General features: G+C 41.8%; 1 protein-coding gene across 1 annotated transcript in view; it reads left to right on the top strand.

Annotated features, from left to right (window-relative positions):
- The window catches only part of LOC140492176 (fibrillin-2-like), a 320,148-nt gene that overhangs the window by 278,547 nt on the left and 23,823 nt on the right, over window positions 1-17,778 (top strand). Inside the window, exons 54-60 of the mRNA XM_072591036.1 lie at window positions 820-942; window positions 2,257-2,388; window positions 4,496-4,621; window positions 12,910-13,116; window positions 13,385-13,510; window positions 15,397-15,519; window positions 16,091-16,207. Coding sequence (XP_072447137.1) covers window positions 820-942; window positions 2,257-2,388; window positions 4,496-4,621; window positions 12,910-13,116; window positions 13,385-13,510; window positions 15,397-15,519; window positions 16,091-16,207 — 954 coding nt within the window. The remainder of the gene's footprint in view (window positions 1-819; window positions 943-2,256; window positions 2,389-4,495; window positions 4,622-12,909; window positions 13,117-13,384; window positions 13,511-15,396; window positions 15,520-16,090; window positions 16,208-17,778) is intronic.

Below are 17,778 nucleotides of genomic sequence, written 5' to 3'. Positions count from 1 at the left end.
TACAGAGTATGTGGATGGTGGGGTGTACATGGGCGGAGGAGGCAGCCGGGGGAGAGGCACTGAAATTACCAGCCTGTGTGCCATGCTCAAAATGATAATTCAGGGTATTGAACTTGTTAAAATCTCAGTTGAACCTAATTGTCCTGCCCATGCTGTATTACAGTTGGGGTGGATAGCCCTTTTTAAAATGTTTTTTGTTAAAGCAGGGGGAATGAGGGGAGATACTACACTACAAAGCGTCTTTAATGCATCAATACACATTCCTCACTAAGTAATAATACCTCCACCCTCCCTTTCTCCCATCCCCTCTGCTCACCTCACTCAACTTTTCAAGAGACTCGAACTGTAGTGGTGAGCTGGCTGAATGGCCATCTTTTGTGCTATCCCCATTCTATGATCCTGTGCAAGACTCCAGAGACCCCTCTACAGGAATGTAATAAGAGGCATGAAGACTGAGATAGAGGCCCACACATGCTCGAAGATGCAATCGATTCTTCTCCTGTCATTTTGTTTAAAGAGGATATCATTCAGTTTAAGGAAAAAAAAATGACTGTTGGTTACACTCTATTAGAGTAAGAGAGATTTCAAATTGTTGAATAAATGATAACTTGTTTCCCTGCAGAATGCAAAAAGGGAAATGCAGTTTCATTATGACCATTGATTATTTGTTGTTTCTGTAAAGTTACTTTTTGACGTACTTTTGAGAAACTTTTGAATTATCATCTGAATAGGTGTTAATTCTGTATAGACTGTGACGGGGCAGTTGACAAAAAACCCTAATTAATAATGTGCTTTTTCTTTCTCTCTTTTTTAATTCAGACATAAATGAATGTGCCCAGAACCCACTGCTGTGTGCTTTCCGATGCATTAACACCTTTGGTTCCTATGAATGTACATGCCCTGCTGGTTACACTTTGAGGGAAGATGGGAAGATGTGCAGAGGTGAGGACAGTCAGTAGGAGCAGAAAGCCAACTCTCACTGTTTACATGTTGAAAAAGGCAAGATTCACACAAGATATGACCACCAGGCTGATGGGGTTGGATCAAGATACAAACCACAGTCTTGTTTATTGAAGCAGTTTATCCCATATTTATTTACTTTAACCATGCAAGGAAGATCATGGTTGTTAAGAGAAAGAGAGACAGAGAGAGAGAGCAGTGTTAACAAATAAGAGCTGATGTATCAGGATTGACTGTCTATCTTTGCTGCCATCTTCATTTCTGAGGACTATGGACATCCACTATATTGGTCCACACTTACAGGGAAAGTTCCAGAGTGGTTTGCCATTGCCTTCTGCAGAATGGCTTTACAGGAAACTGTCCTGCTCTGACTGCCTGATGTCGGGCATTGGGTGTGTTTACATGCTGACAGTCATCCTGTTTGGTCATACTATGAATGTATCCTGAAGTCATTAAGTTCTGGCACATAGATGTGAACCCTGAGCTTCTGGCCTCTGTAACTTCTTCCCCACTCTATCATAACACCCCCTTAAAAAAGGCTTGTATATTATGGCAGAAGGATTAGGAAGTTTATTTTTTTTGGAAAAGAAAGTTGAATTGAAGTTTGCAATATTATACAGGGCATTGACAGAGCTGTTTCTGGCAAAAATCTCCTCACTGTGGTTAATAATCATGTACCACAAGGCAGAAGTTATAAATCAGTAAAGAAGCAAAAGTGCAAGTCTTTCTCACCAAAATAACTGAAAAAAATTAAGAGATGGCCATTGAAATGTACAATGTAAATGTGTTTAAAATTTAATTACATGCATTTCAGTAAATAAAAGTGACTGAGACATAGAGCGAGAAAGTAAGTTATGATGAACTGATATATCAGAAATGGCTGGCTTACTAAGCCTTATAACAATTTCCTATTCCTGGAAGTGTCTACTTGCCTTTATGTTTTGGCCTAATAATGAATATTAACCTAATCTAGTTCTCATTATTTCCTTAAATCATGGTGGTTTCCAACCTTTCACTTTATCAACACTTCAACAGCTCCTATGAGATTGCAGTCTTAATAACTTGTGGCCCAAGAGAAACCTAACAACATTGTCACACTGTGTTATCTCTGTCTTTCTGTTTTTAACTTTGAATATCATTTGCCAGTTGCAGTATCAGACAATAAAAACAGTGCTAACCTAATACTGTGTGGTTCTGTCTTCCACCTTATTTTCTGTGTTTTAATCAAGTTTTATTTTAAAACCTATTTATTTTGCTTTGTGTTGACCTACTTTCCATGACCATGTTCCATTACAGACCTCGATGAATGTACTCAGGAACTCCAAGACTGTGAATCGCGAGGCATGATGTGTAAAAACCTGATTGGTACCTTTATGTGTATCTGCCCACCTGGAATGGTACGCAGACCCGATGGAGATGGTTGTATGGGTAAGATTTTTTGACTGACTGCGAAAGGCATGAAATCTGGGTGAAATTATGTCATCTGGCGAATCCATACAGTGAAATGTTCTGAAGACAGACCCTGAGGAAATAGGCAACTAGTAACCTTGTGATAGAAACAGTTCTATTAAACAGACAAATATTCAGCTCATTGAATTCTCAAAAATATGCCAGCTTTCAGGGATGGAAAATAAAAGCTTTAATTTCACTTCTCTGATCTGTGCATTTCCTGTGGCCATACTAAAGGAGGAAAGAAATCTCTTCCACAAATAACAATGAGCATTTAAATAATGTACAGATGGCACAGGAGTGACACTAACATGTGTTTCACGTCATGATCCGATGATTTCACTGAAACGTTACAGAAGAGACAAGCCACCCATAGGATCTGAGCTCTCGTCAGACTGAAGCAACTTTGTTTAAAAACAGAGAAGTATTGGTTTTCTCCATCCTTCACTCCAGCACAGCCACACATCAGTCACTGGAGCCAATTGGCTGATGCTCCTTAAAAGAAACCAGAGCTGGAATTTGTCCTGGCTGGAGGAGCGTTGTGCGGCCATGTGCACGTTTCTTGTGTTGACTTGGAGCCAGTGCTGATCTTGGACATGAGGCCCATTCTGAATTGGTTCATGTGTTCAAAATATTTCTGCAGAGAAATATAGCCAGATTCATCTAAAATTAGGCCATGTGTTTGTGAAAAGTGCACCTGCCTTATTTTAGAACTGACTAGAATAGGGAGAGGGATGGAATAGAAGAAAATGTGGCATGATTATCTCCAGATAAACATCTAACGAAGTTAAGTAGGTATTTTAACTTCTGAGCAGCCAGCAATGTAACATGTATTACCTGTTTTAAGCTGGTGTCAGGCATTTGGATCAGAACATGGCATTTTATAACATTCAAGGCAATGGGCCTAGTTCAGGAAAGTGGGCCCAGTGTAGATATAGTGGATTTAACAGTATAGACTTGAAGGCTCAAAGGACCTCTGTACTGTATGATTCTGGGATTCTACGGTGTTCTATCGAAAGGTCATATTGGTCACATACCTGACTCACACTCTGGCACCGATTTGGCCCATGGGTCATGGAATAGTGCAGTCCTCATCCTGTCTGCCTGTTTTCAGGCACATTGACCCTGATTTTAACTCTTCTAGCCTGGTGGCAACCAGTACAGGGTTAGATTCAGTGAAGACCCTTATCTCTCCTCATCCCTCTGTCTTCCCACTATGTCCTGATTACAATCACGGTCTTGCACCAGAGAATGAGGTTTCATTCGAAAGGAAATGGGGAACTTTTTTTGAAAAAAAGTATTTAGACAGCAAAAGTGGATCTGCAGTGTGTGCTGGTCAGTGGCGAAGTCCTCTCCATTGAGCCAAATCTGCTGGGAGCCAGGAGAACAAAAGTCAATAAGTTTGGCTGCCCCAGATCATTCCTTTGGAAAACTTCTTTCCCTCTCCTTAAATGAGGGCTTGGGTCCATTCCTATCTGTAAGATCAAACAACAGAGGGCCTTAAGAGACTTTAAAATTGATCACCAGGGGACCTGTCCATAAAGGTCAGCAGATGTACCACATCTCTGAACTCCACAAATTCTCCATCTATTTCAGGGTTTACACACTCTATATCCCTCCCACTTTAAAAATGGGCATTGCATCTGTCACATTTCAAATGTTGTCAACCAATAGTTTTATTTCCCTCAAATTCTTCTAACGTATACAAACTTGACATTAGTGGTTGAAATCACACCACACATTTTTAGTATCATAAATACTGATATATTTGTGTGGAATTCTTTTCTCTGTTATCTCAGTGCTGTTTTTAGCCTCTATGTCTTGAATATGTTACTGATTTTGCTACTGACAAAATAAATAACAGATGGGAATTTGATTAACATTTGCAAAACCAGTTTAATAATTCTGCACAATATGATTCTGCCCAGCTTGTAGCCTCCAAATTGTTACAAATATGGAGAAGCTGAGTATCGACGCCAAAAATAACTTGTGCCAACATATTTTGTAGAGAAAATGAAAGAATCAAAATAGTTTGGTTCTATATTTGATATTTTTTCAAACAATACCTGAATCTTTCCAATTTTAGATAACAATGAATGCTGGAGTAAGCCAGGCATCTGTGAAAATGGGCGTTGTATAAACATTGTAGGCAGCTACAGATGTGACTGTGGTGAAGGTTTCCGAGCAACTCCCTCGGGCACTGAGTGCATTGGTAAGTCCAATTTACATGGACGTTTCAGTGTAGATTAATCCACATCTCGCGTTTTAAGAGGGACAAGTCCCTTCAAAACTACCAATCAAATTGAGATTCTGATATTATAAATCAAAATTTCTTCATAATTAATTGTGTTCAAAAGAGTACAGTATCAATAAATGATGGAATATTGGCAAGTAAAATTAAAAATGTTGAACATATCACATCAACAAGGGAAACAACAGTTGGCTGTAGCAAAAAAGATGCTTTGCCAATCTATAAAGGATTTATTCACTGCCATTGGAACCAATGCTCAAGATGGACTTGACTACTGACAATCAAGTGGCCACTTAAATACAGTGTATTCTTTTCTACAGAGTGTAGGGTAAACTTGAGGCGCGTTCAGTCACAAACTGATGGTCCCTGTTCCTGCTGTGTCTTTGTTATGAACCTTGTCTGATGTGAGCACTGGGCAAAGTGAAACAATTCGCAAAGATACAGACAGGTCCAAATGAAGAGGGGCAAGGTAGGATGCCAGCTTAGAGTAGGGCAGGATTTAGAAAAGTGGGCAGTGAGATCTCAATGATAAAGTCGAAAGAGATGTTGACACAGACTGCAGGCCAATAATACAATAACTTGAGCTAAAGAGGTTTGTGGGACATTTGTGTATGATGAGAGCAACAAAAATATTCGAAAGTAAAGGAACAATATTTAATAAAAGGAATGAGGGAAAGAAATTTGAAAACTCATTTTGAAGACCAAAGTATGCAACAAACATATCAACAATAACATACATTTATGTAGTGTCTTTATAGATTACACTAAGATGTTGTAGAGTCATGGTCATAGAGTCGTAGGGTCATACAGCATGACTACAGACCCTTTGGCACAACTAGTTCATGCCGATCATGTTCCCAAACTAAACTAGTCCCACCTGCCTGTGTTTGACCCATATCCCTCCAAACCTTTCCGATTCATGTCCTTATCCAAATGTCTTTTAAATGTTGTAACTGTACCCACATCCAGACTTCCTCAGGCATCTCATTTCACACATGAACTACTCTCTGTTTAAAAGGGTGGCCCCTCGTGTCTTTTTTCAGTTTTCTCCTCTCACCTTTAAAATATGCCCCCTAGTTTTGAACTCCCCTAATCTAGGGGAAAGACACTCGCTATTCACCTTATCGATGCCCTTCATGATTTTTATAAATCTCTATGAGGTCACCCCTCAATCTCCTACACTCCAATGAAAAAGTCCCAGACAGTTTTTATAACTCAAGTTCTCCATTTCCAGCAACATCATGATAAATCTTTTCTGAACCCTCTTCAATTTAAGAACTGCACACATTACTCCAGAAGAGGCCTCACCAACATCTTGTATAACCTCAAGATAGTGTCCAAGCTCTGAGCAATGAAGGCAAGCGTACTAAGTGCCTTCCGAACCACTCCGTCTACCTGTGACACAAATTTCAAAGAATTATGTACCCCTAGATCTCTGTTTGATAACTCTTTCCAGGGATCTACCATTAAGTGTATAAGCCCTGCCCTTGTTTCTCTTACCAAAATGCAATACTCCACTGTGCTACCAATTTTGGAGAGGTAAGAATTGATTAGGGATAATCAGCATGAGGGTTTTGTGTGAGGGAAATTGTGTCTTATAAACTTGATTGAGTTTTTTGAGGAAGTAAACAAAAAGATTGGTGAGGGCAGAGCAGGAGACATTGTTACTTAGATTTGTTACTGAGTTACGTAGACAGATAACCAAAAGTGTGGTTAAAGAGGCAGGTTTTAGGGATCATCTTACCAAAGTAGGAAGATGTAAAGTGACTGCTGAGGGAAATACAAAGTCTAGGACCATTAGCTAAAGTCAAACCTGCCAATGGTGGAGAGACTAAAATTGGGACCGTGCAAGAGGCCAGAGTTGGAAAAGCCCAGAGCTGGTTCTATAGATAAGGAGAGGGATTTGTGGACCAATTTGCACGAGAGTTTTAAAATAATCATGTTGCAAGAATAGGAACCTCTATAGTTGGTGAACAATGGGGACATTTGAATGAAAGTACATATGTTCACATATGGGAACTGAGTTTTGGATGAATTTAAATTTAGGGTGGGTTCAAGATGAAGTAGCAGTCAAGAGACCGCTGGGATAGCCAGGTCAGAGGTTAAGAAATGCATTTCATTGCTGCAAGCAAACTTATTTGGGGCAAAAACAGGTGATGTTACGACAGTTAAGAGTTAAGATTAAACTATACAGGTGATGCAGCAGTTATGTGTTCACATGGCAACGAAAATAAACCAAAGAACTGCAGATGCTGGAAATCTGAAACAAAATCAGAAATTGCTGGAGAAGCTCAGTGGGTCTGGCAGCATCTATGGAGAGAACATTTCAGTTCCAGTGACCCTCCTTCAAAAGGAACTAGGTTTGTGACTGTACCCGAGCGTAAAATCACAGAATGGGAAAGGAGGAGCACTTTGCTGGAGATTTGAAATAAAATTTGCTGGTGTAAGGATGGCTAAACAAATCAACAGTTGCATAGTTGTCCTAGGGAGAAGGTCAGTGAGGGGATATGCATGATGCCACTGAGCAAAAGTATTCAATGTCAATGATTGAGGTCTGATGAACAGAAATGGGTATGGTGAGGTGAAAAGAATAGTTATGAATGAGGTGAGATTTTTTGTATGAAGACAGAAGAGCAATGTATTTACAACAGGGAGGCCAAGGGAAGCTGAGAATGGAATGTAGATAATTTAGAATGAGGAACCAATCAATGTAAATTGCTGAGGGAAGGAAAAGAGAGGAGTATTTTATGGGGAAACTCAAATCGGTGTCGAGAGAGAAGACCATGAGTAATAATGAAGGAAAAGGGAAGAATGTAAGATGCTCAGAGGAGGGAAAAATGTCAGAGGAACAAGAGACATAAAGATGTGACTGCTGGTAAGGCCACAGTATCACAAAGTGAGATGATAAAGAGCAAGACTAAGTGAGCACAGTGGCAAAAAGGCAAATGAGCAGTTCCAGGTCATACCTTTCAACAGGGTAGTGATAGCTAGCACAATATGGTCATTGAGGTAACCCCAAGATGGCTATCCAGAACTGCCACAAGGGCAGGAGGAGGGAAACTGAGGAGCTGAAGATTTGTGATAAAGATCTGGTTGGGTTAGGTCAGTAGGATTGTACAATAATTGAGGCAAGAGATGAAAGGTTAAAATCCTGACAGAAAGGAGAGAGATGTATTAGACTTGCATCTGAGGCAGAAGTTAAAATACATGAGTGAGTGGTACAAAGTGAATTCATTGTCATGGTGGAGATTAGGTGATGCAATTTAAATGGAATCATAGTTTCTTTTTACCAATGAGAAGTTTTAATCTTTCAAAAGCTAGCTGCACTTTTCCATAATAGTTATGTTTCTGTTAGAAGCTGCAATTTAGCTGTAATTGCATTCCCTTGTCAAAGTGCCAAAATGGCTGGGTTCCTCAATTCCATTTCCCTGGGATTAAGACCAATCCTCTGAAGGTAAACAGCACAAAGGGGTACTTTGTAATTGATGGCAGAACAGAGCTCTCTGTCAAATAAGGGTAATGTTTGTCTGGGAAGCTCACCTCTCCCACACAGAGGTCAATAGTAATAAGAATACACCAGATGAAAATGAGAAATGCCTAATTTGTAATTTTCCTGATTATTCTTTGTCTTTCTTCACGTTCTCCTTATCTCCCATTCAGCATACACACCAACCCCCCACTTCCCTTGGACCAGGGATCATTTTCCTGACTCTATAAGAGCACAGAAAAAATTCCTTCCTCTTCATGAGCTGTCATTTTTAACCATTTGTTACCAATTAAAGGAGCTGACAGATCAGTGAGATGTGTCACCTGAAGGTCTGTGCTGAACTGTCACTCAGATTCGGTACACATTACTAAATATATAGAACTGGAATATATAAAAGTAAAGCACAGAACAAGCCCTTTGGCCCACGATATTGTGCCAAGTATTAATCCTAATGTAAAATATTAGGATTAATACTTAACTTATGCATCCCTCAATTCACTGCTCTCCATGTGCATGTCCAGCAGTCGCTTAAATGTCCCCAATGACTCTGCTTCCTCCACCACCGCTGGCAATGCATTCCCTGCATTCACAACTCTCTGCATAAAGAACCTTCCTCTGACATCTCCTCTATACCTTCCTCCTAATATCTTAAAACTATGATCCCTCGTGTCAGTCAATCCTGCCCTGGGGAAAAGTCTCTGGCTATTGATTCTACCCATGCCCCTCATTACCTTGTACACCTCAATCAGGTCACCTCTCTTCCTCCTTCTCTCCAGAGAGAAAAGTCCAAGCTTAGTCAATCTCTCTTTATGAGACAAGCCCTCCAGTCCAGGCAGCATCCTGGTAAACCTTCTTTGCACCCTCTCCAAAGCCTCTGTATCTTTCCTATAGTAGGGCGACCAGAACTGGACACAATATTCCAAGTGTGGTCTCACCAGGGACTTGTAGAGCTGTAACAAAACCTCGCAGCTCTTAAACTCAATCCCCCTGTTAATGAAAGCCAAAACACCATATGCTTTCTTAACAACCTGATCCACTTAGATGGCAACTTTGAGGGATCTATGAACTTGAACACCAAGATCCCTCTGTTCATCCACACTGCAAAGAATCCTGTCTTTAATCCTATATTCAGCATTCGAGTTCAACCTTCCAAAATGCATCACTTCACATTTATCCAGGTTGAACTCCATCTGCCATTTCTCAGCCCAACTCTGCATCCTGTCTATGTCACGCTGCAGCCTGCATTAGCCCGCTATACCATCGATGACATCTCCGACCTTTGTGTCATCTGCAGATTTACTAACCCACTCCTCAATCTCCTCATCCAAGTCATTTATAAAAACTACAAAGAGCAGAGGCCCAAGATCAGAGCCCTGCGGGTCCCCACTCAACACTGACCTCCAGGCAGCATACTTTCCATCTACAACCACTCTCTGCCTTCTGTCAGCCAACCAATTCTGAATCCAGATAGCCAAGTCTCCCTGTATCCCATACCCCCTGACTTTATCAATGAGCCTACCATGGGGAACCTTATCAAATGCCTTCTGAAGTCTATATACACTACATCCACTGCTCAACCTTCGTCAACCTGTCTTGTCACCTCCTCAAAGAACTTAATAAGATTTGTGAGGCATGACCTGCCCCTCACAAAGCCATGCTGACTGCCTTTAATCACACTATGCTTTTCTAGATGATCATAAATCCTATCCCTCAGAATTCTTTCCAAAACCTTGCTGACCACAGACATAGGCTGACGGGTCTGTAATTGCCAGGGATTTCCCTATTACCCTTCTCGAAAAGCAGAACAACATTCACCTCCTTCCAATCCTCCTCCCGTGGAGAGTGAGGAGGCAAAGATCTTCGCTAGCGGCTTAGCAACCTCCTTTCTCACTTCCCGGAGCAGCCTGGGATAAACCTGGTCTGGCCCTGGGGACTTATCAATCTTAATGTTTGCCAAAATTTCCAGCACAGCAACGTCATCAATCCTAATCTGTTCAAGCCTGTATCCCAGTTCCTCAAAGTTCTCATTCACAACAAGGTCCCTTTTCCTTAGTGAAAACCTTAAAAGATCTCACCTACTTAAAAACTTCTTGGCAGCCCTTGTTTCTCTCTGCCCTCTCTCCCCGCCGCTCTGTTCAAAAAAATGTTTTTTACTCACCTTCCCAGCAGTCCTCTGCTCCTTCCTCGCACCTCTCGGTAAATGCAGGCCCGAAGCCTGAGGTAAGTATTTTCGACTGTTATGCTCACCTTCCCAACAGTTGTCCGCTCCTCCATTTGAATGCAAAGATTGTGCAAAGGAGCGAAGGAGGATGAGAAGGGTGAAGCAGTCAGAGTTGACCAATCGAAAGTTGTGCACCAAATTCACCAGGGACAATTTTCCAAGTTTGTGGGGTAATCCAGTACATGTATCTGATGCTATATATGGCTCTCTGTAGTGTTTCTTACTGGAAAAAGCCCTTATTTTCACTTACTGCAGAATTTCATGTTACCATCACTGTCAAGTCTATGATTCCAAACTTATTTTTAACCAAAGAGGTCAACTTTCTGAATTGAAGTTGAGAAAGTGAGGACTGCAGATGCTGGAGATCAGAGTCAAAAAGTGTAGTGCTGGTCAGGCAGCATCTGAGGAGCAGGAGAATCGATGTTTTGGGCAAAAGCTCTTCATCAGGAATGTGGAGGGGGCCAAGGGGGCTGAGAGATAAATGGGAGGGGTGTGAGGCTGGGGGTAAGGTAGTTGGGAAAGCGATAGGTAGATGAAGGTGGGGGTGATGGTAATAGGTTGGAGAGGAGGGTGGAGCAGATAGGTGGGAAGGAAGATGGACAGGTAGGACAGATCAAGAGGGCGGTGCTGAGTTGGAAAGTTGGATCTGGGATGAGGTGATAGGAGGGGAATGAGGAAACTAGTGAAATTGACATTGATCTTGTGTGGTTGGACAGTCCTGAGGCAGAAGATGAGGCATTCTTCCTCCAGGCATCTAGAATTTCGTGGTGGAGGAGGCCCAGGACTTGCATGTCCTTGGTTGAGTGGGAGGGGGAGTTGAAGTGATCGGCCACGGGGCAGTGGGGTTGTTTAGTGCGTGTGTCCCAGAAATCTCTGAAACGTTCGCAAGTTGGCGTCCTCCCTCCCAATGTAGAGGAGACCACATCGAGAGCAACAGACACAGTAGATGAGGTGTGTGGACGTAAAGGAAAATCTCCGCAAGATGTGGAGGATCCTTTGGAGGGGACGAGGTGTGAGCGCAGGTCTTACACCTCGTGTGGCAGCAGAGAAGGTGCTGGGATTGGAGGTGGGTTGGTGGAGGGCATGGACTGAACAAGGGAGTCACAGAGGGAATGGTCTCTTCAAAATGCTGATAGGGGTAGGGAGGGAAATATATTCCTCGTGGTGGGATCTGTTTGTAGGTGGCGGAAGTGGCGGAGGATGATGTGATGTATCCAGAGGTTGGTGGGGTGGAAGGTGAGGACAGGGGGGGGGGGTTTCTGTCCTTATTGCGATTGGAAGGTGGGGGTTCAAGGGCGGAGGTGCGGGGAGTGGAGGAGATGCAATGAAGGGCATCGTCGACCATGTGAGGAGAAACTGCGGTCTTTGAAGACGGAGGCCATCTGGAATGTTCTGTGGTGGAGTTGGTCCTTCTGGGAGCAGATACGGTAGAGGTGGAGGAATTGAGGGAAAGGGATAGCGGTTAACAATGTTCTGATGTGAAAATTCCAGACTGTGTCTCCAGAAAAATCCAGCAGAAAAATAGCTAGACTGCAGAAGTAAGCAAAGCAATGAAAAGCATATTGAAAGGCCACAGCAGATGCAGTAAGCAGAAAAGATGGGAATTTGATGGCCATGGTTTTTGAATGTTCTGAATACAAGTAGCCCTGGGTTGGAGACAAGGTTCTGTTCCTGAATCTGAATTGTATGTTGGACAACATTGCAAGAAATTTTAAAGTAACTGTTCATTATTACAGAAACTTCTCCTATCTTCAGTGAATCCTTAAAATTACATCTCTTATTGAGATAATGTCTGTAAATCTGAGCATTTGTAAGTCCATGTTTATAAATCAGGTAACTCCTGTATATTGGTAAAAACAATGACTGCAGATGCTGAAAACCAAATACGGGATTAGTGGTGCTGGAAGAGCACAGCAGTTCAGGCAGCATCCAACTCCTGTATATTGCCTTCCAAACACCTTGACGACTTCTCTTCATGCTAGAGCACAACTGTTTGCTTAGATAAGTGATCATTTTTGGGGTGTTGCGGGGAGAAATGCAAAACTTTTCCCTGGAGCATCAGAAGCTGAGGGGTGACCTTCCAGAAGTTTATAAAATCCTGAGGGACGTGGATAAGCTAAATAAACGTGGTCTTCTCCCTGGGATGGAGGAGTCCAGAACTAGAGGGGAATTGTTTCCAGTGAGAGGAAAAAGATTTAAAAGAAACCTGAGGGGCAATATTTTCACACCTAGGGTGGTGCATGTACGGAATGAGATGCCAGAGGAAGTGGTGGAGGATGGTACAGTTACAACAATTAAAAGGCATCTGGATGGGTATATGAATAGGAAAGGTTTGAAGGGATATGCGCCAAATACAGGCAAATGGGACTAGATTGGATTGGGATAACTGGTCGGCATGGACAAGTTGGACCGAAGAGTCTGCTTCTGTGCTGTACATCTCTATGACTCTATGACTTCATCAGTTTTAAATTCTTTGTTCATTGGCAGTGGACTTTTACTCTGCAGGTTCTCGCTCTTAATCATTTATTTTTCCACCCACAGACAACCGAGAGGCCTTCTGCTTTGCAGAGGTTCTTCAAACCATGTGTCAAATGTCCTCCAGCAGTCGCAACCTGGTCACCAAATCCGAGTGTTGCTGTGACGGTGGTCGTGGTTGGGGTAACCAATGTGAACTCTGCCCGCTCCCTGGCACTGCCCAGTACAAAAAGATGTGTCCACATGGTCCAGGCTACACAACTGATGGACAAGGTTGCAAAAACAGTTATCTACATCATGTTATGTTTAAACTGTATTTTAAGATCAACTAATTTTGTGTTGGACGTAGTGAAGATTATGAAAATTATGAACTTCAGTATATTTATTTGCTGTAGTTTTGGTACATCTACTATACGAGTTGAGTTAAATCATAATTAGTCATTGCTAACCTTATTGCATTCCGATGGGGTCATTGAATAAAAAGGTAATTCCAAATTTGTATTATTCTTGGATCTATTTCTAACTGGGTATTTTGTTACAGACATCGATGAATGTAAGGTGATGCCTAACCTATGCCTGAATGGACAATGTATCAACACACTGGGTTCTTACCGCTGTCTCTGTAAGCTTGGTTACACCACAGACCTCACGGGTACAGCATGCATCGGTAAGAGATTTAGTTCCTCTATTTTTTCTTTTAATAGACATATTTTGGAACTAGATTAATTTTTTTAAAATTAAAGTCGTGTTCCTTATTGTTTTGAATATCAAACTTCTTTATTGGAAGTCTGACAAAAAGTCAACTTCAACAAAAATCAAAAATCGACTTGGTATAATTCTGTGAGCAAATCATGAGCAAGTCTTCTCAACATCAGCTTGCATTTCTGCAGTGATTCTTAGTTATAGAAAGATGACTGAATGCTTTAAAGGACATAGGGGTGGCACGGTAGTTAGCACTGCTGCCTCACAGCACCAGGGATCTGGGTTCAATTCCAGCCTTGGGTGACTGTCCATGTAGAGTTTGCACATTCTCCCTGTCTGTGTAGGTTTTTAGATTAGATTAAATTACTTACAGTGTGGAAACAGGCCCTTCAGCCCAACAAGTCCACACCGACCCACCGAAGCATAACCCAACCAGACCCATTCCCCTACATTTACCCCTTCACCTAACACTACGGGCAATTTAGCATGGCCAATTCACCTAACCTGCACATTTTTGGACTGTGGGAGGAAACCGGAGCACCCGGAGGAAACCCACGCAGACACGGGGAAAACGTGCAAACTCCATACAGTCAGTCACCTGAGGCGGGAGTTGAACCTGGATCTCTGGCGCTGTGAGGCAGCAGTGCTGACCACTGAGCCACCTCTGGGTACTCCTCCCATGGGTCCAAAGATGTGCAGGTTAGATCGATTGATCCAGCTAAATTGCCCATAGTGTCCAGGGATGTGTAGCTTAAGTGGATTAGCCATGGTAACTGCAGGGTTACAGGGATGTAGGTGTGGATGGAACCCTCCTCTTGGATTGGTGTGGAATCAACTTGCCTGTGAACAGGACAAATATAGATGGAAAAGAAGGGGGGGAATTAAAACAGAAAGGTAAAGAAAATAATATATGCTTGTAGAAAGTTAATGAAGTTAAAGGTGGATGTATGATGTTTAGAGAGGGAGTTACAGATACAGGACTATGTTGAACAAAAAAACATTTATTGATGATATAGCAATGAGAGCAGGAGTCAAGGAGGAAACCTGTCTCAGAGCAGTGGAGGTACAATGCAGAGAAGTCTTAAATTCAGTTACATCACATAGTGGGCTACAACGATCTGCTACACACCCCCAGCCCTTTCTTGAATATAAATTTCGTGGACAGTATCTGATCTTCTACAATTTCATTATTTTAATACTGGTAATAACCTACTTAGATTAATAATCTTTTGTTCAGAACTTGAGTTTTACAAAACAAACAATGTAGTTGAAGCTTTTTGCTTTGTACTCATCAGGACAACTTGTACAAGTATCAGTTTAAAGGGAAAACATACATATTACTGTATGGGGGGGGAACAGTTTGGCAATTGGATTCTGAATAGTAGAACTGCTGCCCTGGAGAATGCACCATTTAATGATGATTGATAGTTAACTGCCAACTTGGTTTAAGTTTCCTGCTTTAAAATTTAAACAAGCATGATAGTTAACTGTCAATCACAATTAACTCATGCATCTTTCATGACAAAACCTCTAACAGAATCCATTTCCCAACCAATTAGCACTCTCCTTTGATACAGTTGATTTTCACCTGAAATTAGTATTCTTGCAAATTGCCCTGATTAGTACAAAACAAAAACCTTTGACAAAATGTGCCTTTTTTTGAAATAATAGTTAAACACTAGCATCAAAATCACAGAGTAGAAAAATAAGACTATCCTATTAAATTTTATCCAAGTAAAGACAATGCTATTGATTATTCCAGGTTTGATATATCACTGTGTTTAAATCTGTTAAGAATTGGACACAGAGTCTTAATTCTGCTATTCTTTCTTTCTTTCATTACATAACCAGATCTTGATGAATGCTCTCAGGCTCCAAAACCATGCAACTTTATCTGTAAGAACACAGAAGGAAGCTATCACTGTTCATGTCCGAGAGGCTACATTCTGCAGGAGGATGGAAAAACGTGTAGAGGTCAGTGAAGAAAATTGTAAATGGAGCTCTGTCAGGCAACCCTTGGTGCGATTAAGAAGTTAATGTGCTGTCGTGGAGTGAGGTGGCTAGAAAGAAGGAAAAAGCAAAAGCAAAATTCAAAACCAGTAAAGAATAATGTATAGGTTGTTGTGGAATTCTTAACTTTCCAAGTAACCCCAGGGAAGAATACTGAATGGCGAGTTGTTAAATTTGTTTTTACAAGTAATCAGGTTTTAAGTGATCCTTACTGGAGCCATCTAATTCAACCCTGACTTTGTCAAGTTAAACTAAAACTCAAGCCAACGAGGTCAGGAGCACATTGAAGGGTCCCCTGGTCTTAGACCTTGCCTGTATGAGGTGACGTCTTTGAAATGTGTAACTGATTCCTGGCTAAAGACGTTGCAGTGAAGATTTGTTCAGACAGCTTTGCTGTTTAGTACTGTGCAGCCACAAGACCCCTCTTCACAAATGCAATGTTTAGATTCATACTTATCAGTTCATGTTACCAATGCTTTTAAATAGCTTGGATTGTCGATCTACTTACTTATTTCATTCACCTTTTAAATCACAGATCTTGATGAATGTTCTACAAAACAGCACAATTGTCAGTTCCTGTGTGTTAATACGATTGGTGGATTTACATGCAAGTGCCCACCTGGATTCACACAGCATCACACTGCCTGCATTGGTAGGAATGATCTAATTGCATAAACAGGAAATCTTTACATTATTGTATTTGAAAGTTTGTGATTTTTTGTTTTCTTTGATTTGATTTATTATTGTCACATGTACCCAGGTACAGTGAAACATTTTGTTTTGAATGTGGTACATGTAGATCATACCATACAAAGTCCACCAGGGTAATGGAACAAAGCGAGGAATGCAGTGTGGAGGCTGTGGAGAAGGTGCACAGAGAACAAAACAGGATTTCAGGGAGCTAGGGTGGAAGCTGAGAGTTAGAACAAACAGAGCTATTATCTCTGGATTGTTACCCATGCCTCGCGATAGCGAGATAAGGAATAGGAAGAGATATCAGCTGAACGCGTGGCCGCAGGGATGGCGCAGGAGGGAGGGTTTCAGGTACATGGATAATTGGGCTTATTCTGGGAAAGGTGGGACATATACAAACAGAACAGTCTTCACTTGAACCAGAGGGCTACTAATATCCTGGGTGGGAAATTTGCTGGTGCTATTTGGGTGGGTTTAAACTGGCTCGGCAGGGGGATGTGCACCTGAGGTGTAGTTGCACTGCACAGGAGGATGAGAGTAGGGAGGACAGGGAAAGGATTTCAGGGTCACACGAATGTGCTGGCAGACAGCAAAGTGGTTTGAAGTGTTTCTACTTCAATGCCAGAAGTATCCAAAATCAGGTAGGTGAGCTTGCAGCATGGATAGGTACCTGGGACTTCGATGTTGTGGCCATTTCGAAGACATGGATAGAACAGGGTCAGGAATGGATGTTGCAGGTTCCAGGGTTTAGATCTTTCATTAAGATCAGGGAAGATGGTAAAAGAGGGGGAGGTATGGCTTTGTTAGTCAAGGACAGTATAATGGTGGCTGAAAGAATGTTTGATGAGGACTAGTCTACTAGGTGGTATGGGCTGAGGTTAGAAACAGGAGAGGAGAGCTCACACTGCTTGGAGTTTTTTATAGGCCTCCGCAGAGTTCTAGGAAGATGGAGGAGAGGATTGGCAAAATGACTCTGGGCAGGAGTAAAAGGAACAGGGTGGTCATTATGGGGGATTTTAACTTCCCCAATATTAACTGGAAATGCTATAACTCTAGTACGTCGGATGGATCAGTTTTTGTCGAATGTGTACAGGAAGGTTTCCTGACACACTGTGTTGAAGGGCCGACAAGAGGGGAGGCCACATTGGATCTGGTACTTGGTAATGAACCAGGCCAGGTGTTTGATTTAGTGGCAGGTGAGCACTTTGGAGAGAGTGACCATAATTCGGTTACATTTATTTTAGCAATGGAAAGGAATAAGCACATGCCACAGGGCAAGCGTTATTGATGGGGCAAGGGCAATTAAAATGCAATGAGGCAAGACTAAGGATGCATAGAATGGGTTAGCAAAATGCAGGGGATGCAGACATTCGAAATGTGAAGCTGGTTTAAGGAACAGATATTGCGTGTCCTTGATAGGTATGTCCCTGTCAGGCAGGGAGGGAGTGATAAGGTAAGGGAACCGTGGTTTACTACAGAAATTGCATCTCTTGTTAAGCTTATGTGACGGTGAGACGAGATAGTTCAGAT

This window comes from Chiloscyllium punctatum, chromosome 2 (assembly GCF_047496795.1).
Source record: "Chiloscyllium punctatum isolate Juve2018m chromosome 2, sChiPun1.3, whole genome shotgun sequence".
In the NCBI taxonomy this organism is placed as follows: Eukaryota; Metazoa; Chordata; class Chondrichthyes; order Orectolobiformes; family Hemiscylliidae; genus Chiloscyllium; species Chiloscyllium punctatum.
Note: the sequence above shows the minus strand (reverse complement) of the source record. Positions and strands in the feature narration are given on the sequence as shown.